General features: G+C 43.8%; 1 protein-coding gene across 1 annotated transcript in view; it reads left to right on the top strand.

Annotated features, from left to right (window-relative positions):
- Positions 1-1,527: 1,527 nt before the first annotated feature.
- The window catches only part of CUNH12orf75 (chromosome unknown C12orf75 homolog), a 38,831-nt gene continuing 13,341 nt past the window's right edge, over positions 1,528-27,017 (top strand). The window contains exon 1 of the mRNA XM_019446661.2: positions 1,528-2,141. Coding sequence (XP_019302206.1) covers positions 1,528-2,141 — 614 coding nt within the window. The remainder of the gene's footprint in view (positions 2,142-27,017) is intronic.

Below are 27,017 nucleotides of genomic sequence, written 5' to 3'. Positions count from 1 at the left end.
GTTGGGTTTACTGCTATTGCAGTGAAAGAGAAGCCACACCATAGGCAACCATCTCACTAACAGAATGTTAGGAAAGAATCCCTGGGACTTGGGTTCAAGTTAAATGATTATGGTTGGGATTTGAGAAAGCAGGACTTTTTGGGGCACCCGGGTGGCTCAGTCGGTTGAGCATCTGACTCTTGATCTTAGCTCAGGTTGTGATTTCATGGTTCTTGGGATCGAGCCCTCCTTCGGGCGCTGGTCTCACTTCCGCAGAGTTATAGAGTGTCCTGGTCTGATATTGGTGTTCTGTGTAACTGTGCTTAACAGAAGAACACAAAGGCCTGGCGGTGTCAGGCCACTTACTAGATGTCAGGATCTGTTTCTCTCTTTCTTGCAAGTGTCCTAGGGCTGGAGTCCAGTGTCAGCACAGAAATAAACAAGACTGTTTCCTTTGGCTGTTTGATAGTCCTCCCCTCCTCCTCTGCCCACCAATTTTGGGTTTGTATGGGGGTAGCCACTGAACAAAGATGGCGGAGGCCAAGGTAGAGAAACGGTGCTTCTAGAAGTCAGACAACTCAGAAACACCTTTATTTGCCGAAGAATTAGTTACCACCTCAGAAGGTGCCCAAATCTATTTAATTTTCAAATGAGGGATGGTGTATCCTGAATGGGATTACCCCATGTTTACCATTGCCTCAAAGGTCATGTTAATAGTCCACCAGGGTCTTGGTTCTAGTTCAAGGTTTTCTCTAAATACAACTGTATTGTTTTAGAAAAGTGTTTTAACCAGGATCCCAGCATCCTCTGGGCTCCCGTAGCACCCTCTATTCCTTTGCTAACATCCCTGCTTATATTGTAATTAATCTGTTTATAATCTGTCTGCCTGGTTAGACTGTCTCCTACATGTTTGTATCACTGGAACTTAATTTTAACTAAGGACTTGGCACAGGCTACGTTCTCTATAAATATTAAATGGATTTAAAATGGAGATTTAATTCCTGGCCTGAATTCATCTCACAAAACATTTATTGTGTCTGTACTACGAGCCAGGAAGACACTATGATAAAACTGATAGTCCTTACCTTCAGGGAATTAGTATTCGATTCTAATAGACTTAAGAACAAGAAGAGCTGGCCTTTATTTAGGATCGGGCACCGGGTTACGTGCCTGAGTGATTACTGCCATCTTAGAACAGCTGATACACTAATGGGTTAAGTAACTTTGATGAGGCCACACAATTATTAAGGGGGCAGAGCAGGGGTTGTAAATCAGACAGTCTGACTCCTGTCACACTTGCCCAAATGTTAGGCTGAAAGGTGCCAAGTAAATTCAATTCTGTTATTAAATGAGTGGAGGTCCTTTAGGCTATCAACATTGCAGCAAATGCAATTAAAGTGGAGTAGGTTAGTAGCACCAAGCTAGGGAAGACTTTATGCTCTTTACCAAAGAGCTGCATTAGCTCTCTGTTTCAGCAGAAATGGATTTCGGTGTTGGCTTCAGATCTGAGGATCATTCAGTCAGTAACATTTATTGGGCGCCCACTGTATGCAAATAGCTGTTTCTGCCACTTCCTTTCCTACCCACATCCTGAAGCAGGGAGGGGAAGTGGGGAAGAAAAGGCAAAGAGGGCGTGGAGGCCGGCAGGTGAGCATCTCCGGTCGCCTCCAGCCTCACCCTACTGCCGGCGCCGGCCACGCCCCCAGCCTCGCCCTAGCCCCCCAAACCCACTTTAAACTCCCGCCCCCTCTTAACGACGACCAATGCCCGGCCGGGGAGCCCGAAGGAGACCGAGGATTGGCCGGCGCGGCGGTTGCCGAGGTGACGGGTGGGTCCGGCGGGGACCCCGACCGCTGCGGGGGCGAGGGGTGCGGGGCGGCTTCCGCCCCCGGGCCGCGCCGGCTCCTCTCGCGCGCCCCCTCCCCCCGCGTCCCAGCCCGCACCGCTCGGCTGCGGGAGGGGGCGACCCGGCTCTGCCCCCCTCCCCGCGGCCCGGCGCGCCCCGCGCGCCCCCCGCCGGCCTCCGGCTCGGGGCGCACCGCCCTCCGCCTCCGTCTCCGCCCCCAGGACCCGCGGCCGCCCGCTCCCGAGCGCGGCTTCCCCGGCCAGCGGCGCGATGGGCTGCGGGAACTCCACCGCCACGAGCGCGGGCGCCGGCCGAGGTGAGCGGGGGCGCGGGCCGGGGACTCGGGGGCGGCGGGGAGGTCTGCGGGGCGGGCCGCCCGTGCGGGAGAGGCCGGGGTAGGGGTGGGGGGAGAGGCGGCGGGGCGGGGACCCCGCGAGGCAGGGCGCGCAGCCCCCCTCTCTCCCCGTTCCCCATTTTCGGGCCGGGGGGCGCAGGCCGCCCGCTCTCGGAGGGACCCAAGGCAGGGCATTTCCCCACCCCGCGCGGGGGCGGTCTCGGCGGGACGCGGAGAGCCTGCGGGGCGGTCCTGCGGAGGGTGCGCGGGGAGGACGCGCGGCGGGGCTCCCCTGCAGCGGGTAGCCCGGCGCCCTCCGGGGGCAGAGGGCTCCTGCGCGCGGTCCGCAGCCGCTCCCTCCGCGCCCCGCCGCCTCGCGGTCCTCGCCCCCGGCCCCTCGGACCCCTGGCGCTGCGACAGGCAAGTGCGGCAGGGCAATTCAGGACTTTCTCGGTGGTGCTGGTGGCGGCGGGGTGCGAGTGGGTCGGGCAGAGCCGCAGACGGGGCTCCGAAAATTCATCCGAGTCTGTCCTGACGCCTAAACCCGGCCGGGCTGCCCGAAGGATTTCTCCGAGAGGCTGCAGTTTCAAGGATGCTTTAAGACAAAGTGTGACAAAGCTTTCATATTCGCAGTGATCGCTTCATGTAGTTTTCACTGGAAATTCTATTGAAACTTCTTTTACTCCGCTTCATTTTGTGGATTGGCAGGCGACAGCTCCCGAGGTTTCCCCCCTGTCAGCCAGGCTTTCTTGTCGAGTGACTTATTCTAAAGCTCAACTCTTCTTCGCATTTAGCCCAGCTAGCGTCTCCCAGTTAAAGAGTCAGGATCTGTTTGGAGTAATGTCTGCTGGCCTGTTTTGGTGATTCTTCTGGTTAAAGAGCTTCTAGTCTCCTCCAGTTGAGATCAGTCAGATGCCACATCCTATCCCCACCGGCAGGTGCAAGCAGCATTCCGATGCGGCAGTGTTTCCTAGCACGCTGGTGTGGGCGCCCTGTCAATAACTTGGTGACCTTGGGCCTGTCACTTCCCTTAACCCAGACCTCCGTGGAAGATGGAGTTTAAAATTCGAGCCCTGTTTGTTTATTTACTTTAAAGTTTATGTTGGCGTTTTGCTTAGTGGGATCAGATGTGGAAAGCTGCCCTGTTAACTGGCCAAGTTTGTTTTCTCCTGTTTGTGGGTAATCTCACATGGAATATTCCGTTTTCGGAGAAGGCGCTAAAATATGTGGGCTTCTAGTCTCAGAGCTGTGAATTAACCCAGGTGAAGGATTCACTGAAAAGTTGATCTGTTACAGGTGATCTTTATCATCTTGAATTAAATTCTTGTTCTTGGGATATGCAGAGAGCCACCAGGGACCAAATCTTTTCCATCCATGTAACAGTGAGACGGGTTAGTAAGCACCTTGTGCTAACGAGGACAAACAGGATTCTAACCTGACAGTGGCCAGAATGCTCTGGTTGGAAACCTGGAACAGTGTCAAGGCCACATCCTGCACCATGCGTTGTGCCTCTCAATCTGACGTGCACCGGGACCCCGTGCAGGCCACTGCAAGGTTAAGAACAGGGCATCTGGGTGGCCCTGTTGGTTGAGCGTCCGACTCCTGATTTCGGCTCGGGTCATGATCTCACGGTTCTGGAGTGTGAGCCCCGCTTCTATCAGTGAAGAGCCTGCTTGGGATTCTCTCTGTCTTCCTCTCTCTCTGCCCTCCTCTCTCTCTCTCTCTCTCTCTCTCTCTCTCTCTCTCTGCCCCTCCCCCACTGGAGCATGCGCTTTCTCTTTCTCAAAATAAGTAAGTAAACTTAAAAACTAAATAAAAATTGGGGGCGCCTGGGTGGCTCAGTCGGTTGAGCGCCGACTTCGGCTCAGGTCATGATCTCGCGGTCCGTGAGTTCGAGCCCCTCGTCGGGCCCCTGTGCTGACAGCTCAGAGCCCGGAGCCTGTTTCGGATTCTGTGTCTCCCTCTCTCTGACCCTCCCCCATTCATGCTCTGTGTCTCTCTGTCTCAAAAATAAATAAACGTTAAAAAAAAACAAAAACTAAATAAAAATTAAAAGAAGGTCAACAATTATCCACATTAAAAAAATCATAGGAAGGATTTCTAACATTTTCTTTAAAGTGGAGCTATACGGTTGGTTAGTTCATTTGCGTTTTTATTTATTAATGAACTGCTTGTCAGATTTGGGGCCAGGAGGGAGGAATACTGTTGCTACATCAGAACAACGATAAGGTAATTTGGAAATGGTAATGTAAGAAAATGGGAAAACATGATTCTTTTTACAGATATTTGGTTGACCTTTTCTTTTTTTTCCCTAGGTGCACATCCCTTATTACATAAAAGGAGGTATAGTTCTGTTGAACAGTACATGCAAAGTGCATGTCTTCTGGTTGGGTAGCCTCTTTTGTTTATGAAGAAGAGTTCACATAAGAGCATGCTGTTCTCTCCTCTGGCTTGCTCTTTGCTAAAAATTACTTTTCGTTCAGGGAAGAACAAGATAGCGAGTGCAGACCGTGAAACATGACAGAGAAGACATGATGAGTAAGGACTTACTGCATCACTTCTTTGATGGATCTGCCCCGTCTTTCACAAAGTCCTCCCCCAAACATTTCCTTGCTAGAGTCCAGCTGGCCAGCTTTGGCATTTGGTCATTGTTATTTTGAAATTTTCTGTCAGCTGGTGGCAGGACTTGAGTTTCAGAAAGGAAATGCGTCAGGATGAACTATGTAAGGTTAAGAAAAATAAAACCACAGTGCAACGGTATTCGGGTATCTTTCAGTTGTGAACTTTGACATCAGCATCCAAAACGCTATTGGCCAAGTTGCGAAGTTGTGGTCCTGAACCCAAGTGGCATGAAATGCATTAAGTAGATGTTGTCCCTGCCCTCTAGGTACTTACCATGCACAACTTCTGAAATATCCCGGGGTCATACAGGTCAATAGCTATCCTTGAGCTTTTCAGCAAGCAATCCATCCACCCATCCATCCATATATACATAATATAAAAGTACAGAGAGAAGGTGAGAAGGGTGCTGAACTTGGAGACTGGGGACTAGGGCTCAAGCTTGACTTTGGCTCTGTGCTGGTTGCGTTGCTATGGGTATTTCATTTCACTTTTCTGAGTTACAGTGAAAGCACTATGTAAGCTGTAATTTATTATAGAGTAGTGGAATATTACCATGTTGAAGGTAAAATGGCTTTCCCTGAGCATTTTTCTGCAAGAATGTGGCAAATCTACTTCCAAAGTATACATTAACACCTAATAATAATACCCTTAAACCTAAAATCTTTATTATAAGCCCTGTTTTACTCTCTAAGTAATTCAGGTAAAACACGATAATTGTTTCTCCTCTCCCTGATCTATCTGAACAACTGCCTTTCTTGGCTTTTGCCTGGAGAAATTGGTTAATGTGACAAATTGATACTTAGTGTACTTGTGTAAATTTGATTCCATATGTCCAGTATATGGAGAAACTGATAGGCAGTAAAATGATCGAACAGCCATAAGGAATCAGCCCCTAGATCACTCAGGCCCTACGTAATTTCTCCCAAGGAGATTTCTAACCATAAACTTCTGCACAGTCCACCTGTACATGCAGAGCACTGGACTTTACTAGGAGCTTTAAGGCAAAGGCTGAGCAACCAGCAAAGGGTGATTGAATGAAATCAAACTTTCACGCCCTTGAGAAGTTGATAGTCTAGGTAGGAAGATGAACCATTTGAGAACATTTGCAAAGCAAAGTATGATAGAATGCACGCTGAACATCCAAGTGCCCAGGAGATGTTGAATAATACAGTTTAATCACAGGAGGCTTCAGGGAGGAGTTGCGCTGCTGGTCCAAATGGGGTCATGAGAACCATTGCAATTGCAGAAGAGCTCTCTTCATCATAATGTTCTAGTAAGATCACTGTCTCAATGTGGGAGTTTGATTTTCCCCAACCTAGAACTGTGTTAGGTTTCTTGCATAGTCTAGAGTCTAGACCGTAAATGATAGAGCAACATTTGGATTAAATAATCCATTTTAAAAGTGCTGCATTTACCGTAAAGCAGGGAGGTCTGATTGTTTCTCTTTGCTCCCCACCCCCACCTCTCTCTCTCAGCAATTAGATTCTCTGTCCCCTTGTTTTTCTTTGAGCATATATATATTTTTAAACTTAAGTGGAGAAAAGAGTAGCCCTGCATTTAGGCTAATGATCTAAACAGGTCAGCCATTCCCTTTTATATAATCATACATATAGATGGCTAAGCGAGTCTGTAATGTAAGCCAGACCGTCTCTTTTTAGGTAAACCAGAAAATCCTTAAAACGTCTGGATGGTTCCAAATATCTACAGTAGCCTACTTCAGTGCAGGCTAAGGCTGTGGAAATTCTTTGCAGCAGAGGACTTATTTCAGATGTATTCTGCTCATGGTAGTTGATTGAAATTTTTAGTTGTAGTTTTTCTACCAGATATATATGTAACTGGTAAGTGTCTGATCATAACTTTGTGGCAGCTTAGTATCAGAAAGTTTCTGTAATGGTTCTTCTGCTCTTTATATAATATTAGTCTGAAGAGGAGGAGTTTAATAATTATTTACTCTATTTTTATCAGTGTACCCAGGGAGTTAATACAATCCTTTTGAGTCCAGTTATTTAGATTAGTTTTTTCCTCATCAATTCGCCAGATAATTGCATTCTTTTCTTTTGATGTAGCTGTGTGGTCCAGCTTTAGCGTACATGTATCAATGGTTCGGTAGTCCTGAAATGTTGCCGCTGTGCTTAGCGTTAGTGCAGGCCGTATGGGGGAATAACAGAAAATTTTGTTGATAGCACCCAGGAAGTCACTTATGTCATAAGTGGCGTTTTCTTTTCATGTTTATTTATGTGAGACAGAGTGCAAGCAGGGGAGGGGCAGAGAGAGACGGAGGCACAGAATCTGAAGCAGGCTCCAGGCTCCGAGCTGTCAGCACAGAGCCTGACGCGGGGCTTGAGCCCACAAGCCGTGAGATCATGACCTGAGATGAGGTCGGACGCTTAACCGAGTGAGCCACCCAGGCGCCGCGGGCCTGGCTGGCTTTAGTAGTTCACGTTGGTTATAGGGTGTTGGGAAGGAAGGAAGAGTGGGAAGGAAGGCAGGAAAGCCTCAGAGTTGAGGGGGGCCTCTGGTGCCACAGGGCCCCAGTTCAAATCCTGCTTTTGTCATTTATCAGCTGTGTGACTTTGGGCAACTCACTTAAACTGTACCTTAGTTTTCTCAACTATAGAATGAGGGAGTAATAATAGAACTTACTCAGGGTAAAATGAGTTAATGTAAGCAAAGTACTTAGAACAGCGTCTCGTATATTGTAAGCACTCCCTGTGCTGTTTATTATTAATATAGGGAAAGACTTTGGTAACTGGTGTAGAAGGAAAGAGTGGGCATACAGCAGGGGCATACTTTAAAGCTGCTGCCTGGAGTCAGGGGAGTGAGAAGGGCCTGGAGTGTTGGAGGCATTGATGTCAGAGACCCCTGGGACAGCCAGGCTGAGGATGGGCTGCATGGGACGGAGAAATAAAAATGAACCCAAAGAAATGCCTGGGTCACTGGAAGATTCTGTCGCCTCTAAAGGGAAGGTAGGAAGGTGGGGGTGATTGGTATTCTCCTGGAGGTTGCAGTGAGAAGTGATGGTGAATGAGGAGAGATGTAGAAGTACTTCTGTCCAGGCATTTAACCATTCATGCGACAGAATCTGGACAGCATCAGGACGTTCCCGCGTCCTGGCTCCCCGGAACTGACGTTGCTGTTGCGTGCAGGGTTTGTAAAGGTGACCTCAGCGAGTTACTCAGTTCTGCCATAAGCCACTTAGCGCTCGATATAGACATGGTTAAATTATGATATAGGAGCGAGATGCCCATCCCTTACCTTATGTCTGTACTTATGTGGCAGCCTTTATTTATTAATTTTTAGCTGCCTAACGTGGAGCTGCTCAACAAGGACAACCTGCAAACAGAGAGGTTTTGTAAGAGCCTCCATATTCATGCACGTAATTTTATATTTCTAGGACACATTGACCTGGATTTTTTTCTCCCTTACTGAAGAGATGACTTACGAATCTAGTTCTTTTATTGGCTTCTTGAAAAAATAACATTGCTTTGGATGAACTATGAGCTGTTTTTCAACTTCTTTTGGCCAAACTGAGACTATGACATCGTTTTAGAACTATTATGGGTCAGAAGAGACATCACAAGCTGTCAAAATTAAAGAGAAGTTTGTTTAGTTTTTCTGTAGTTATGTTTATACAGTTCTCAGAGGGCCTTTTCTTTCCTTTTATAAAACAAATAAAGAGTAAGACATTCCTGCCTATTTTTTATTATTTCCCATAAGAACCATAGTCATTTGTGTTTCTGGTCATTTATGCTGAAAGAAGAGTGATTTGTAAATCTTTAGTGCTTTTTTAGAAATGCTTCATGTACACAATTTTATTTTTTGGCGCGTGTGTTTAAATTATCACCACTCAGTTGGAAGAAGGAAGTATGATTTAATATGTAATTTAGCAATTTATTTACTTGTGAATATTTCGTCTGTAACATTTCTATACATAGAACATATATTTATAACATAAATTCTATACGGTGCAATAGAACGGTGATGAAAAAAGGCATTAGTAGGCTAGTTTGTCCTGGTGTCTGGGTTAGTCGGTTAAGCATCCGACTCTTGATCTCAGCTCAGGTCGTGATCTCCCAGTTCGTGAGATCCAGCTCCTGGATCGTGTGGGGCTCTGCGCTGACAGCATGGAGCCTGCTTGGGATTCTCTCCCTCTCTCTCTCTCTCTCTCTCTCTCTCTCTCTGCCCTTCCTCTGCTCACACTATCTCTCTCTCTCTCAAAATAGATGCACATGAAAGAAAGAAAGAAAGTAGAACCTTTCTCTAAAAATTAATTAATTAATTAAATAGGCCAGTTTTTGAAATGTAAAAATGTATGTAGCCTTTCTTTAAAAAAGATAGATCTTTTGTTTATGTTAGCATTTGGCATATGGGAGGAAGCTTGTGACAATAACTGTATGAATCTGAACAATGTTGAGAACGTACCCGACTGTACAGCTCACTCTTCATTTGTAAGGCTGTTTAGATTGCGAAGGAACGTCTGTCTATAGGAACCAAGGTGTGACGTCCGTCTCCCTAAAACTGCTGAACCCGTGTTGTGTCTTGTAGCTGGCTTGCTTTATCATTCATGAGGAGTAAGATTGTGTCTGTGTTTCTAGAATGTATGACTGTAACATTAAATTTAATCCCTCCCCCTGCAAACCTTAATTTTGCTATATATTTCTTTTCTTTTTAAAAAATTTTTTTTTTAACGTTTATTTTTGAGACAGAGAGAGACAGAGTATGAGCTGGGGAGGGGCAGAGAGAGAGGGAGACATAAAATCCGAAATAGGCTCCAGGCTCCAAGCTGTCAGCACAGAGCCCGACGCGGGGCTCGAACTCACGGACCGTGAGATCATGACCTGAGCCGAAGTCGGACGCTTAACCGACCGAGCCACCCAGGCGCCCCTATATATTTCTTTTCAAAAGAGAATTTTGGGTTTTAGAGGGAAGGAGGAGGACAGGGGTGAGAGGTGTAGTGGGAGGAATGGTGGCCTCTAAAAAGATATGGCTGTATCCTAATCCCTGAAATGTGTGGATTATCTTACTTGGAAAAAGGGTCTTTGCAAATGTAATTACGGTAAGGATTGTGCGATGAGGAGATCATCCTAGATGGTCTGGGTGGGCCCTAAATCCAGTGATAAGTGTCCTTATAAAAGAGACACAGTGATGTGGGGACGTGGGTGGAGTAGAGTGCACACACCATGAGGTCACAGACCAAAGAATGCCAAGGAATGCCCACTGCCACCAGATGCTAAGAGGAACATGGAAGTTTGAACCTGTTGATGTCTTAATTTTATGCATCTGGACTCCAGAACTCCAAGAGCAGAATTCTGTTGTTTTCTGTGTCCATCACCATAGATTTAAGGGCAAGGTGCCGTAAGATGTTCTCAATTCTTTTTTTTTTTTTTTTAAACTTTATTTGTGCATGCACGTGTGCAAGGGCACATTGGGGAGGGGCAGAGAGTCTCAAGCAGGCTCAGCGAAGAGCCTAATGCCAGGCTCGATCCTGTGAACTGTGGGATTGTGACCAGAGCCCAAATCAAGAGTCAGACGCTTAACTGACTGAGCCACCCAGGCACCCCCAAGATGTACTCGCTTCTGACACCAGTCGCAAGTACTGGGTCCCCATTACTCCCACTTCTATCCAACTTGGCAGCAAATTTGGGTGTTCCCACAGCTCTTCTCCTCAGATTTGATAATTTGCTAGAATGGCTTAGAATCCAGGAAGGCACTTTAGTCACGGGTTTAAATTTACCAGTTTATTATAAAGGACACAAACGAACAGCCAGATGGAGAGGTACATAGAGTCATGTCTGGAAGGGTCCCGAGTATAGGAATCTCTGCCTCCATAGAGTTGGATTGTGTCACCCCCCCTAGCACATGGATGTGGTCGCCAAGTCAGAAGCTCTCAGAACCTTGTTGGTTAGGGGTTTTTAGAGAGGGTTCATTACATAGGCCTGATCGATGGAATCATTGGCTATTGGTGATTAACTCAATCTCCAGCTCCTTTCCCCTCCCTGGGGAACAGGGATGAGACCAAAAGTTCCAAGTTTCTAACAAGGCTTGGCTTTCCTGGTGACCAGTCCCCATCTCGAAGCTATCTTGGGTCCTGCCAGGAGTCCCTTCATTAGTATGAAAGAGGCTCCTGTTACCCTTATCACTCAGGAAATTCCAAAGGTTTTAGAAGTTTTGTGCCAGGAACAGGGGACAAAGCCCAAATATTTTTCTATGACCCCACAATATCAGATTAAATTTTTAAAGTGTTTGAATAAATTGGGTTTGCTATGCATTTTCAAGTGACTGAGGCTTTTGAACTTTGAGACTCATGAATAAAATATTAGTCTTTTGAAGTGTGTAAAGTAAAAGGTATACACAGTCTTGGTGAAGTGAAGTGATGTTTGAAACAACCAACAATGTTTAATTGTTTCCTACTTTTTTGTCTGTAGGGAAGTGTTCTTCCCTATAGACCGAAACCATTTATAATAACTTTTTGTCACTGAAATTGCATATAGTACTTGTCTGAGAGCAAACCTTAGACCCTTTCTCTTTTTTAGGAAGGTACTTAAAATTATCATCCTTTATACAGTTTTGGAAAATAGTCATCAGATCTCTAGTGTATATATTTTGTGATGATTTCATGCCACAAGAAGCATTGTTACCTTTCCTCCATCTCTGTTTCTAGGCTATGTTTAAACGGTAAAGAGTCATTTTGGCAGGAAATGAGGTGGTGCTAACAGGAATCAATGTTGTATCCCAGGGGCCAGGAAAGAATTAGATACCATTATAAATATTTGTTTAGCAAATGATAAATCACATGGACCATAAACACAATTTAAAGCAAATGGGATTTTGCCACTATCTGAAATGTTCTAGATAATTTTTTTTTTTTTTTTTTTTGTGGCATAAATTCTCTAGAGATCTCCCTCTGGTTAATTAAAATCAATATATAGGTGAATTGTGATTACAGTGTTGTGGTGAGGGTAATGATTTTTCTTCAATTTAGTTTTACAGTTTTATACTTTTGCAGAACAAAGACATTTTACATTTAAAAAAAAATTTTTTTTTTTTAACATTTATTTTATTTTTGAGACAGAGAGAGACAGAGCATGAATGGGGGAGGGTCAGAGAGAGGGAGACATAGAATCTGAAACAGGCTCCAGGCTCTGGGCTGTCAGCACAGAGCCCGACGCAGGGCTTGAACTCACGGACCGCGAGATCATGACCTGAGCCGAAGTTGGCCGCTTAACCGACTGAGCCACCCAGGCGCCCCGAAAACATTTTACATTTTATGTACCTGCATATTCTGATAGTTTTGCCAAGGTTTGCAACAATAACACATTTTTTATTTTTTTTTACTCTGAGAACTTGTGTGTTGGGGAGTCATGTTATACCTGTTCTGGTTCTATAAAATCATTACTACCATGTTCCCTTGCTTCTAAGATGCACATTTTCCTCCCTTAAAACAAAAAATGGAGCATATATTATGATCACGTGAATACCTGTAGTGTTTCTGACTTCTTTGCCCACCCTGCCACTGCACGTATTAAACAGATGGTGCCCTTTAAATGAGGGACATTTGCAAACAGGAAAAATGGTGGGCTGACTTCCTTTGGGAAGGTAATACCAGGCACCTGCATGGGGCCTGCAGCCATCAGGTGAAGTGAATGGAAGGTTCCCTTCACCTTCCATTGGCTTCCAATGGCTGATTAAGTACTCGTTAGACAACATGTTGCTGTTTTGAAACTAGTTACGCACACATTGTACTTTGTCTTCTCAGCTGCTTTTAATCTGCCCAGTATTAGCAATTGAAGCAGTGATTTAGTGACCTTGGACGGAATGATCAGAGCAAGGACTTTGCGTGGGTCTCTGCCTTCCCATCCCACGCTGTTCTTTCCCTACCACCCTGGGGCCATCCCCAAGATGGAGTGAGGTGGCTTCTGTCCCCTCTGCTCTCTGTGTGGATTTATCAGACGGCCCTTCATCTCTCTGCTGAGGACTCATGGTCCACACTATGATCTCTGCTCTCTTCTCTCTGGAGGACTTTGCAGAATCAAAGTTTCCCACCCCTCTGGCTCTCCTGACCACAATAAACCCTCAAAACATTCCCTGTGCTTTTCCATGAAAATGAAAATATGAAAATCAAGATATTATTTTCTCTCTAGACTTTCTTCCAAATTCTTACACTCGTTTTGACTCTGAAATACAACATTCATTTACACAGGTTTTTGGTGGCACTAATCCTTTGCTTATTTTTTCTATCAAAACATCCAATGTTCTTAGGTTAAGATTTTTTTTTTTTTTAATTTTAGGAATTTATTTTGGTTTTATGACTTCAGGTTCCAAACCAACTTTTATTTCTATAATTTTAATGATAGTTGTGACATAACAATGTCACTCTTCTCTAAAGAAAGGAATGAAGTTTGTTACAAAGTTAGGGTTTGGTCAGAACCTTAAAAGAATTTGTTTGAGACACAGTCTTGATTATCTTTATGCTCTGCTTTGAATGTGTAGGATTACAGATCTTAAATTAGTATCACCGGGGTACAGTTTGTGCAGTTTTGGCAATAACTTTTCCTGCAGGTTTATTGCTTACTTTGTAGCACATTTTTTGTTTTCAAATCTCTATGACTTGGGCAGAAATTATTTTAATTCCCATTTCATAGGTATGGAAATCGAGATATTAATTTCTAATGAAATTGACTGCTAATTAATAATAACACCTTAGCTATTTTTATGTAGCAGACTTTATTCTAGGTGTTGACATGCATCTTTAAAAAAAAATCTTGGGGTGCCTGGGTGATGCAGTCAGTTAAGTTGCCGACTTCGGCTCAGGTCATGATCTCACAGTTTGTGAGTTCGAGCCCCACGTCAGGCCCTGTGCTGGCAGCTCAGAGCCTGGAGCCTGTTTCGGATTCTGTGTCTCCTTCTCTCTCTGCTCCTCCCCTGCTTGCACTCTGTCTCTCTGTCTCAATCTCAAAAATAAATAAACATTTAAAATATTAAAAAAAAATCTCCACAGTAGCATCAGATAATGAAAGATGAAACTGAAGCTGCAAAATAAAATATGGGCATTTATTTGGGGGTCTTAGGGATTGCAATCTGGGAGACAGGAATTCGACCAAAGTTGAAAACATACTCTGAAAAGACAAAGGAGGTTAGAGTTTTTAGAGGAAAGAGAAGGTGTTCATAAATTGTTTTGAAGAAAAGGTGTTTGGTGCTGGCTTAAGTACAGTTAAAGCAATCCATGTGTGATTGGTTGCTAGTGTGAGAAAGCCCGTTTTGGTCCATTCTAACATAAGTAGATGCCTTAGCTTTTAGCTGAGTTCAGCAAAAGGATTCTGAGAATTTGGAACAGAATATGTGCATGAGCTGGGCCTGCCTCCTCACTGTCCTCCCTGATCCATTTTTTTTTTTTTTTTAAGTTTTAGTTCTTTATTTTGAGAGAGAGAGAGAGAGAGAGAGAGAGAGAATCCCAAGCAAGCTCCACACTGTCAGCTCAGAGCCCGACACGTGGCTCCATCTCATGAAAGTGAGATCACGACCTGAGCCCAAATCAAGAGTCAGATGCCCGCTCAGCTGACTGAGCCACCCAGGTACCCCCCCCACCCTGTTCCATTTTAAATGGAACCATAGCTCTTAGCTGTGGTTATTCCATTTTATTCTCTGTTCTACATTAACTTTTGAGAAAGAGACTCGTATTACCCTCATTTGACACAAGGGAGGGAAGTGAGGTTTTAAGAGATTAAAAAACACTACCTAGTATAGTTGGAACCAAGTTCTGTGTCGCTCAGATGAGGATCCTGGGAGGAGGCAGTGTGTAGATGGGGCTGGCCATGTTGGGGAGAGAATCTGTGCTGAATGATAGGAATGGGGTCTAGAAGAGAGGGGTTGTTTTTGGCATGTGGGTGGGAAGCCAAGATGGGACAGGGTTCAGTAGCAAATAGGAGCAGAGTTAGATATGCATGTAACACCCTTGGGAGCTAGGCTGGTGTCCTTAAGACTCGTAGTTTACTGAGGATGTCCCTCCAATTTGTCTTGTGCTTTACTTTGTGACTAGTGCATGGTGTGACTTAAAGCAAGGCCATGTGGACACCAGCTTAGAACATGTGTGACTTAGAAATGAAAATATTTCTCAAATCTGTCAGCTTATCTGGAAAATGAAGGGATCGGATTGGGTGATCTGTAAAATCCTGTCTAGAACTGACACCTTAGAGTTTATAGAATTGTTAAAAGTGGGCAGAAGAAATTCAAATTTTAATATTTGAATATAATGATTTTCTTGCTCTCTTTTTTTCTTTTTGAAGTGATCTTTTTAAAACATATTTTCAACTTGTCTCTTCTAGAACATCATTTTGGATGGGTATCGGGATTAATATTTTTGTAGCAATTCTATCACAGTAATGCAAACCTTTTTTTCCCCCCTAGGCCCTGCGGGAGCAGCTAAAGATGTGTAAGTAGTTAATATTATGATTTTCTAAACTCTTTTTGAGGAAGACACTGTTTTTCATGATCATGGCCTTTCAATATATGTAGGTATGCCTGAAAAGACATGGGAATACTGGCTGTACTGTGTAAAAATCAAGAGTTTCATCTGGTGTATAACTAAAGTGGTATTTGAAGAATGATACTGTGTTACTAATTATTCCGTTTTAGCCTTTCAGTTACCCTAGCACTGTAACTCAGAACTTTCAGGAAGGGAAACATTTAATTGTGCTTCCTTCCCAACTTATGCCAAAATTTCTTCTAATTGAAAGCAAGTGGTTATGGGAGAATTAATTTAGCACGTAGCTTCTATGACTATGCTGTAGAGTTAGCCAGTGGGGAGAGGCTGGAGCGAGCATTTATCAAATGCACGCTGAATTTTAAAACTAAAATTGAAAATTTTCTTTAAGTTTATTCATTTTGAGAGAGAGAGAGAATGAGCGGGGAGAGGGGCAGAGAGAGAGAGGGAGAGAGAATCCCAAGCAGGCTCTGCACCATCAGCCCAGAGCCTGATGCGGGGCTCAAACTCACGAACTGTGAGATCATGACTTGAGCTGAAATCAAGAGCCAGATGCTTAACGGACTGAGCCACCGGGTGCCTCTGATAATTAGATATTGGAGTGAATGTATGTGACCATTCAACATAGTCAATATTGAGTTGATCCTTTACACCACAGGACATTGATAAAGGGGCATGTATCTCCCTGGGAGAGGTTTCTGGAGCTCAGGAACCCTTCCAGTGTTTCCATCATGCCCCTTCTCTCCGTCTTAATACCTCTCATCTAGGACAGAAGGGACATTGCTGTAGTGAGTATTTGTGGTTACTCCGTGGAGAGTGGGATGGACCCCACCCCCCAGCCAATCTGGATGGTAATACTGATGGAACCACACACATACCAAGGAGGATAGGAAGATTTCTTTCTCTACACACATAATGAGGCTTTCTGGGGGAGAAGAGTAGGCACCCACCTGGCCCATCAGCTTGAGTGAAGGAAGAGGGTGGCGGTGAGTGGCTTTGGTTTTTATTGGGGTTGGGAGTGGGGCTGGTGAGGGGCTCGTGTGCAGGGGGAGCGGCCTGCCTGATTTTGTTGTCCTCACTGGCACTAAGGAAGTAAAGTCCCTGCTTTCTCGGATCCACTCACACTGGTGTGAGGCGAAATGGGGAGTGGTCAGACTTGAAAGCTGTCAGTGGTCAGACATCAAAAATAGAGTCAGACTTTTTTTTTGTTTAATTATAGGGAAGATTCAGAGAAGATTCGAATGGGATTGTTTTTCAAGAGGTTTTTCAAGAGTTAAATATGTATCTTATGTGGGACTTCAGGTACCCAAGAAGGAGTCTACATTGCTTCAAACTCCTGATTGCAGCGTTTGAGTTTATTCCCACAACTTTTAGCAACAACAGCTTCCGCATCCTGACCTTATTCCTGTCATTGCTGTATCTTGGTCTCCCTCAGCCCCTCCCTTCCGTTTCTATACATTGTTGCCAGATTCATTTCCTCAGGCACTCCCCTGCCCTTGTAGGACGTCCGCTCAAAAATTTGCAGTTGTTCTCCATTGCCTGCTGGATTGAGCCCAGAATCCTTTGGGAACAGGAAGGCCATTTATGTTTTAGCCTTTATTTGACACACTCTGCATGAGGTGGAAGGAATCACTGCAGTTGGGGTGAGCAAGGCCAAGGATGGGAAGTGAGCTAAGTCCTGCTCTGTGAGGCCTCTGTCAGGGGCCCCCTGACCTCCTGTGTTCTGCCTCTGATCCTTGTGTTTTGCTGTTCCCTCTGCCTGGAATGGCATTTTTCTCAATTCTGTTATAAAAAAATGCTATCTCTTCTTCAGGGCTTATGTCTTGTTTGTGGGAAGAATTTCTTGGATCTCTCAACTGGATAGAGTGTCTTTTTCTTCTCAAATGTTATAGCATTTTGGACCTTTCTAATGACACATCGAATTGGGCTTATAATGTAGCTATTTATCTTGTCCTCCTCGGGCAGTGAGGGAAGTGAAATGTCTTACCCATCTGGAACGTCTCCCATAGTTATTAGTATTGTGTTTTGAAGGTGGTGTTCAATGAACAGTTGCCGAATGAATGCCGTCATTTCTGTTCCAGGAGAGAGATTGACAGCTTGACTTTTTCTTTCTTTAAGAGGCATGGAAATTTCTAATAAAATTTAGTGATGCTTTTGTCAACAGAATTAACTATTCTAGGATATGAGATGGGTAATTTAATTACTTTTTGAAATCCTAACTTCTCCAGATCTAAAATTTCTGTGACTATATATATACTTCATTGTATGTCCTAGAAAGATATAATTTTAGTTAATGATTGACTCTTTTAGAAATTAATGTAGCAAACTGGAAAAAGTTAACGACTATTATAGTATTACTTTTTCTTGCACAAAAGGTATATTTAAAAGTGTTCTTTTGTTTTTTTCTAACTAGAAGGTAAATATTTATAAATCTTGACTATGAATGAACAAGGAGCTATGAAATAAAGACACTTAAAACTTTTTTTTTTTAAAGCATGGGGCTTGAACTCACGACCCTGAGATCAAGACCTGAACTGAGATTAAGAATCAGACACCTAACCGACTGAGCCACCCAACAATTTAAACTTTTTAATATGAAGATTTAATTAAAAAAAATTTAATATTTATTTTTGAGAGAGAGAGAGAGAGAGAGAGAGAGAGAGAGAGAACGAACAGGAGAGGGACAGGGAGAGAGGGAGGGAGACACAGATTCTGAAGCAGGCTCCAGGCTCTGAGCTGTCAGCAAAGAGCCTGACACAGGGCTCGAATTTATGAACTGTGATATCATGACCTGAGCTGAAGTCGGCTGAGGCACCTAGGCGCCCCAAAGATTTAGTTTTTTTAGGTTTATTTATTTACTTTGAGATTGAGAACATGAGTAGGGGAGGGGCAGAGAGAGGGAGAGGGAGAGAGAGAATCCCAAGTAGGCTCCACAATGTCAGTGTAGAGCCTGATGTGGGGCTTGAACTCATGAACCATGAATTCGTGACCTGAGCTGAAATCGAGAGCCGGATGCTTAATTGACTGAGCCACCCAGGCGACCCATGAAGATTTAATTTTTTAATCTAGAGAGACTGATCCCAAACCAAAAGAAGTGGCCAAAATTATATAATGGGTGCTAAGAGTACAGAACTTCATGTAGGGCAACCATCATATTAGTATGCAGAGAACATAAAAGTCTTTTGGGGGGATTATGGTTTAGTTTTAGAAGTGAGAAATACTATAATCACTCTCTTAGTATAACACAAAAAACCCATTCTCTAGGGAAGGTTTGCCTTTTCTTTCCCATTTGCCTCTTTTCTGTAGACAAGAAGCCAGGATACAGTAACAAATAAAATGATACTTCTGCCTTTTAGTAGGTTATTGTCTATTGGGGACCAAAATAGAGTGATAGGTGCTGATTATGAAAATAGAATTTAATGCTGGTCTGGGTCTTGAGGGATGAATAGGAGCTCGTGTGGAGAAGAGAAGAATGGCAGCCCAAGCAGAGGAGCATGACAAGAACCACATGGGTGCAAGAGAGCCTCAGCCCGTCAGTTTGTTCTGGAGCCTGGAGGGCATGCTCAGCAGAGATGCAAGACGAGGCCGATGGCCTGAGCTGGCTTGTGAAGGGCCTTTGGTGCCAGGCCAGTGATTGCATTTGATATTATATGCATTCAGGAGCCATTAGAATTTTAAGGTGGGGAATTCAAAGATTGTGTTTGAGCTTTTAGGGTGATAACTCCCAAGACAGGGCAGTTTGTGAACTGGGGGAAGAGTGGACACATGGGGAGTTAAGGGGGTGAGGGAGTTAAGAGGGAGGCAGACGGAGGGGCAGACTGCAAGCAGTAGCCTGGGAAAGAGAAGAGCTGCTCTGAGTTCAAAGTACTCTTGGAATAGGATTAAGGTTTGTTGACTGACAGATTGGAGAAGGAAAGGAAGGGCAAATCTGAGGATCACGTTGTGGTTTCAAACTTGAGCCAAGGGAAGGGATGGCTAACAATCCAACTAGGCAGATGGGCTAAAGGGGGAAGGGAAGCCATTGGATGTGGCGTGGTGGCCACACGGGTCACCTGGGGGACTGTAGTTTCCACTGAGTGATGTGAGTAGTAATTGGCTCAAGGTGGAAGTGGGCGGGGAGCGGGGGAAATGGTGTGTGGTCTTTTGTTGTAAAAGGTTTGCCAGTAAGGGAGGGAAGGCTGGTGTTAGGTTACGAGAGGGTGATGAATGGAAGCGTTGAATTACTGTATTGTGCACCTGAAGCTAATATACACTGAATGTTAGCTAACTGGAATTTAAATAAAAACTTTAAAAAAGGTAAAAAAAAAAAAAAAAAAAAAAGAGGAAGCATATTTTTAAAAAGTGTATTTCCATTAAAATTTTTTTTTTAACTCACAGAGTGTGAGCAGGGGAGGGGCAGAGAGAGAGAGAGAGGGAGACACAGAATCTGAAACAGGCTCCAGGCTCCGAGCTGTTAGCAGAGCCCGATGGGGGCTCGAACTCACAAACTGCGAGATCATGAACTGAGCTGAAGTCGGATGTTTAACTGACTGAGCTACCCAGGCGCCCCAAAAGTGTATTTCTGTTATAAAAGGAATACCTAGAAAATTTGGAAAGTGCAGAAAAATATTTTTTTTTAAAAAGAAAATAATTAGCTATTATCCTACCACCAGAAACAGCCATCATGAACACTTTACACAATTTTCTTCAATTTCTTCATTTTTCTATTTCTGCTCGGTTGTGTGTGTGGATGATTTTGTCTGTGGAAGTTTGTTTTGCTTTTTGTTTATTTTCTAAGTGCCCATGGACGGAAGGGTGGAAACCAGCGGAGTGAGATGTGCTGAGGGTGGTTTGGGGAGGGCGTCATCTCTGATAAGGGGGACCATCTGATGGAAGTGAATCCCAGAAGAGGCGGAAGGGCTAAACAACTTAAGAGAGAAAGTTAACCTTAGTAACTTGAGATGTGGAGGGAAGCCTGGGTGAGGATATACAGGCATACCCTCCTTTTATTGCATTTTTGCTTTGCTGTGCTTTGCAGATACTGCATTTTTTACAAATTGAAGGTTTGGGTCATCCCCGAGTCAAGCAAATCTGTGGGAGCCTTTTTTTTCTTTTTTGGCAACAGCATTTGCAACTTCGTGTCTGTGTCACATTTGGTAATTCTCAATATTTCAGCCTTTTCTTTTTTTTTTTTTTTTTTTTTTTTAATTTTTTTTTTCAACGTATTTTATTTATTTTTGGGACAGAGAGAGACAGAGCATGAACGGGGGAGGGGCAGAGAGAGAGGGAGACACAGAATCGGAAACAGGCTCCAGGCTCCGAGCCATTAGCCCAGAGCCTGACGCGGGGCTCGAACTCACGGACCGCGAGATCGTGACCTGGCTGAAGTCGGACGCTTAACCGACTGCGCCACCCAGGCGCCCCTATTTCAGCCTTTTCAATGTCATATTTGTTATGGTGATCTGTGATCTGTGATTATGGCTAACAATAATGTACTTTTTGATTAAAGTCTGTACATTGTTTCTGTAGACATAGTGTTATTGTACACTTAATAAACTACAATATAGTGCAAACATAACTTTTATATGCACTGGGAAACCAAAACATTCATTTGACCTGCTTTATTGTGATACTTGTTTTATGGCTGTGGTCTGGAACCTAGCCTACAATATCTCTGAAATATGCTTGTAGAGAAATGTAATCACCATAGCGTATCAGTGAGTGAGGCTTTCTTTTTCTCTCTCCCTCTGTCTCTTAAAAATTAAATCACAGTGCTGTAACATGCAAAACAAAATAGATGTGGATTCCATGTGATGGCAGTTGGCTGCTTTCACAAACCTGCAAAAACCAACCATGCTTTTTGCCTTATTTCAGTGAATTTTCGTAGCTATTTGGCACAAATAGGTTGTGTTGGGATATTTTTGGTTGGAAATGGCAGAAGCCCAGCTTAAACTGGCCTAAACAAACAAACAGGAAGGAATTTATTGGCATGTGTAATGGAAAAGCTCCAGGGGTTTGGCCCTAGTCACAGCTGGATCCAGGTGATCAAATGACAGGAAGAAACTCATCTCTGCTTTCCTGTTTTAGGCTCCATTCTTAGGAAGCTTTCCCAAGTAGTGATGGAGATGGCCAACTTTTTATCTTATCAGCTTAATAATTCCTGTGGAGGGGCGCCTGGGTGCCTCAGTCGGTTGAGCGTCTGACTATTGATCTCAGCTCAAGGCATGATCTCAGGGTCATGAGTTCAAGCCCTGTGTTGGGTTCTGTGCTGGGTAGTGAGATACTTTAATAATAATGATAATAATAATAATAATAATAATAATAATTCCTGTGGAAAAAGAGCTTTTCTTTCCCAGCAGTATGATTAAAAATCCTAGGGCTAGGACTCTCCCTGCCAGTGCATGGGGTCATGTTCCTCTCTCAGAATCAACCAGTGAGCCAGGGGAATGTTGGCTTCTCATTGGCCAGGCCTGGGTCATGTGTCTACCACTGGAGTCAATCAGCATCATTAGCTCCACCTGACCATATATGGTCAAAGAGTGGGAGAGTGGTGGTCCTCACACTACAGACAAATTGGGATGCTGTTACCCAAATGGGGCAAACATACGCAAAGTACATTCTGCACTAGGTCAATTTCCATCTCTTTATTCAAATTTTAAGCAATAATTATAAGAATATTACAAACATATTTTAGTAAGAAACAGTATTAAAGAAGATGACACTAATTTAATGTTTGCTACTGAAAATAAAAGATCATAGCCACTCAGCTTAAATGAGGTATTTCAAATACTTTTTTTGCTTAGAACTTGTATGGTGACCTTTCATGAGGATTCCGTTCTTGACAAAGCAATTTTATTGCTCTGGAAGGTAGCAGCTACAGAGGAGAATATCTCAGAATGAGTTAACAGAAAATACATTGAAGCGCTGCTTTTTAAATTAAAATGAGATTATGACTCTTTCATCTCGAGTGTCCTTGGAATCCTTTATGAATTTCTCATGTCTAATGCACCTGTGTCAGCTGAACATTCTCTACTCCTAGTTACAAACCTGAGTGTATTGGTGAAGAAGCAGGAGGTTGAGGTGCATGGTGTGGAAGTGACAATGAAAAAGCATGCATTTTGGAGGCAGAGAGACCCGCATTTATTTATTTTTATTTTTTATTTTTAACTTTATTTATTTTGAGAGAGAGAATCCCAACCAGGCTCTGCTCTCTCAGTGTAGAGCCTGAAGTAGGGCTTGATCCCACGAATGATGTGAGATCATGACCTTGGCCGAAATCAAGAGCTGGACGCTTAACTGACTGAGCTCCCCGGGTGGCGGTGTCCTCTGTAATCTTAGCCGTAAAATTGGGATGATGGTAAGTGTACAGGGCAGCCATCTTCATCATTATCGTCATCATTGTTCTCAGTTCCTAGAGCTTATCTTTATTGAGGACTGTATGCCATACAGTGATTTCCAGCATCTATGTTATCCCATTCTGTACCCATGACAATCTGATGGAGACAGTAATGCTGCTTCATTTTACAAATGAGGATATGGGGCCCAGAGAGGTTAAGTAACTGCTCAAGGGTTGTGATGGTTATTGGTACAGTATATTTAGTATCCCAGGATGATACTTGGCATTATGCTTTGCTGCTGCCTATACATGGGAGTTAGAAGTGTTTGATGCTTTAAGTGTCACTGAAAAGACTTGGCAGAGGCTCTGTCACAAACACTTGGCAGTAGAAGACCCAGCGCAGAGCTGCAGTTCAGAACCACGCAGTCCCGCTGTCTGCCTGTCGGTACACGGTTCGATTCTCCTTAGGTAGGGCAGTGCAGTAGGAACAGGAAGACAGAAAGCAGATGGGTGGGTTCATCCTGGGACACAGAGATTGGTGTGACCAGCAAGGGTGGATGAAGTGCTTGGCTGCAAGGCACATGCTGGAGAGGGGGAGCCTAAGGGGCTGATGAATGGGGAGAGCGGGCGGATGGCTGGACTGGAGGCTTCTTGGGGATGCAGGGAGAGGGGAAGATCGGAATAATGATTTTTCCCCCCTCTAGGGAGTGAGATTGTCTACTGTAAAATGTCAGAGGTGAAGTAATTCCAGGAACTAAGCTCTTCAGAGCAGTCATGGAGGGAGTTATTAGAGTAGCAACAAAAGTTGTTGGAATAGGGGAAGTCAGCAAAATGTGAAGCAAAGGTCGATTGGGTGATTTTCATGGAATTTAAAATACTCCAAGATAATGATGGTTCAGAAGAAAACCTCTGGGTCAGGGCCAAAATCTTTAGTGTATTTGGGGCTGCCGTAGCAGGGTTCCAGTGTCCAGAGGAGAGTGTTTGAATGAAGGTGACATTGGCCCTATCCGAAAGAGCTCTGTGGGGAGGTTGGGAGCCTGCTGGCTTCATCTCCTGTTTGGAGACACTGGGAGATTTTGAGAAAAGTGATACCATCAGGGAAAAGCAAGTTTTCTTAAGATAAGGAGGTGGAGAGAACATTCCTGTCTTTAACAAATGATGCTTCTGCAGCCATTGCCAAAATAATCCTAAGCACTGTGTGTTTCTTAGAAGGAGAGCAGAAGGAGGGGAGGGGAATTGCAATTTGGCTCTCAATCCATTGCCCTCATACAAAGAATGAATGTTATTCATGTTTTCCAGTAATACATTCTGGAAGAAAGAACAGGACCAATATTGGCCAAGGGGGTCATACAAGAAGAGAGATTTAAAGATAACTCTTCAAAGAAGTTTTGAAATCTTGAAGAAATGAATGAGATTACATATATTCCAAAATATGTAATTAAGTGTTTGGTAGAATTGATTGGAATCACACTTAAAAAGCAGGAGTCATCAAAAGAACGTATTATAAAGAAAATTAAATGATTATACTTTATCCAGGGAGCTGTAGTGTCAGCGGGAAGTCAACATTGTCAATTAATAAACCTATTCCAAAATATTATCATGAATGGCAACTAAAAATAGATAATTAGAGCTACGCACATGGTCTCCAGAGGTTTCCATGTTAAATCTTATTGTTTACAAATCAAAATAAGTTTGGCCTCTTTAGCAACACTGCAAATATGGAAAAAGAAGAGACTGCAGGCTGTTTTTTCTACTTGTTAGATTATCGCTAATAAGAAGCTCTATATTTAGAACATTTTTCTTGATAAGTAAGTAAAAATATAAATCATTTCCTTGCCACACAACTGTGTTCGTTCTGGAAGGCTAGGGAAATGAGAACTTTGTGAATTTTAAGGCCAGCTGTGGCGAGGCTGAAACAGTAGATGATAATTGGAGTGGCTGGCTAGCTGGCTAATATTTATCATCTGTATTTGTTCTTGAAAGTGAACATCATGTATCCATGCCATGGTTCCATTTAGTTTATCTTCGGAACCATTTTTTTTTTTTTTTTTAGGTCACTTGGGATAGCTATTCTACACAACCCAGAAACCAAGCAAATAATAGTGACGAAAATATTTTGACTACCAGGTATTACTGAGGATGAAAAAGTAGTGGTTTATATTTGACAGAGTGACTCTGAATAAGGTTTCTCTTAATTAAAGTGATAGTTATTGATCGGGTTGAAATCACAGCAGAATAAACTAAAAGATTGAAGTGTTCTATGCAGATAGTTGGTTTTAAATAGGCGGCCGCAAATATGTTCATGCAAAAAAAGGACAGGCAGAAGGGAGCCAGCCTGCCCCAAACAGTGACCACAGACACGTAGCTGGTTTTGAGGCAGCTCATTTTCTGGAATCTTGACTTTAAAAAAGTCAGAGCTTATTTATGTTTAGGGGGAAATCCAGTCTCTCTGGTTTATTTAGGAAAGGTGCTCAAAGCTAGTATGAAGCAGACGGGGTGTGCCATTACCTAGAGAATGTGGATCCGTATAGACACTGAATCTGAGAAGGGTAGGAGGGACCCTGTGCTGGCTTTAGTAGGTTCACAGGAAGTAGCTAGAAGTATATGATGGAAATGCTGAGATAGAAGAAAGCAGTTTTGAAACTGTGAGCTCAGTTGTGGTGGTTGCTGTTGGTCGGTTGGGGTTTTTTGTTTTTTTTTTCTTCTTCTTCTTTTTCTGCCATGCCTGTGGGAGGGTCATGGGCTGGGTCAGTTTTGGTGAGATAGAAATCAGTAACCAGTCTACTCGTCTGCAAGGGTGTGTCATTTTTAAACTAACGGAGGAGTTATCTTTTCAACAATCCCCAAAGTGGGGCAAATGTGTTCACCTGTGGTCCACCCTCAGTAACCCTGGTCTTTGCAAACATGGTGGTTGATGCTGCGACCAAGAATCTGAGTCAGAGCCTGTGAGCCTGAGTCCCGAGGGGTGGCTTTACCCTCGACACATTCTTTGCCTGCGAACATCTATCTATTGTTTGATAAAGGAAGCTGAACTTTTTATTAACAGACGGAGACCCATTTTTAATTAAATGCCCAATGTATTTCTTAAACCTGGTCCAAAATTGTTATGTTCCATATGTTTGTAAGAAATGTTCTTGTGGTTTAAAAGGTTTTCCTCCTAAAATGGGGTGTGAGCTTGTGATTAAGAATGATTTCGTTATTACATTTCTTCAAATGTGATGTCACTTTCCACACATTTTCAAATGCTGTCTATGATTAGAAATAAAGCATTGTCCTGATACTAGAGGAAGCCATTTAGCAGCAGGCTTTCAGTCATGCTCCCTCTGGAGGAAACAAGCAGATCCCGCAAGTGCACTCTGTATAGCAGTGGGTCACACGTAAGCAGAAAATGGAGTGTCTCCTTGTTAAAATTAATGGAAGGCTGTTAGTACTACTTTGTTCCTTTGCTCTTTGCACAACGGAAGTAAGTCTTCCTTCTAAGGCCGTCCTAGGCATGACTGCAAAATGGACCATGTTTGTACCCGAACCCCTTCCTGCAGGTTCTGTTCCTTGAATCTCTCTCCTGTGCCTCTCCCTTCACTGACACTGAGTGGGGCACACGTCCCTGCTAACAGAGGACTTGAAGTTGTAACTTTAGCCGTAAATTAAACTGCGTTTAAATCTTGGCCTTTCCAGACCCTTAAACGTATTCAAATACGTGTTTGCTTACACCACTAAGTAAAAAAAGCCAGCCTATGTGCCTCTCTACACGTTTCCTTCCCTCCCTTTACTCTTGACTGAGTTGGGGAAACCAGGAATCAAGAGGGCCCTGACTTTCTTTTTTTTTTTTTTTAACTGTTTTAAAATGTTTATTTATTTTTGACAGAGAGAGAGAGAGAGAGAGAGGGAGAGTGAGCGAGCACGAGTGGGGGAGGGGCAGAGAGAGAGGGAGACACAGAATCCGAAACAGGCTCCAGGCTCTGAGCTGTCAGCCCAGAGCCCAAGGCGGGGCTCGAACTCACGGACCGCGAGATCATGACCTGAGCTGAAGTTGGACACTCAACTGACTGAGCCACCCAGGTGCCCCGAGGGCCCCGACTTTCTTGCCTTGTGCATTAGGGCAAATGGCAGGGGTGGGGGGGGTAGCGCCTGGGTGGCTCAGTTGGTTGAGTGTCTGACTCTTGATTTCAGCTCAGGTCATGATCTCCTGGTTGTGGGATTGAGCCCCATGTTGGGCTCCACACTGAGCACGGAGCCTGGTTGACATTCCCCCTCCCTCTGTCTCTGCCCCTCTCCCCAAGCTCTCTAAATAAATAAATACATAAATACATAAATAAACAAACAAACAAACATTAAAAAAAAGACAGTCTGCCTGCCTCTTCACACTTTTCCTTCCCCCTCTACTCTTTATTGAGTTGGGGAAACAAGAAATGAAGAGGGCCGTGACTTTCTTGCCGTGTTG

The sequence above is a fragment of the Panthera pardus genome, unplaced genomic scaffold (assembly GCF_024362965.1).
Source record: "Panthera pardus isolate Hobbes unplaced genomic scaffold, ASM2436296v1 HiC_scaffold_6, whole genome shotgun sequence".
NCBI lineage: Eukaryota > Metazoa > Chordata > Mammalia > Carnivora > Felidae > Panthera > Panthera pardus.
Note: the sequence above shows the minus strand (reverse complement) of the source record. Positions and strands in the feature narration are given on the sequence as shown.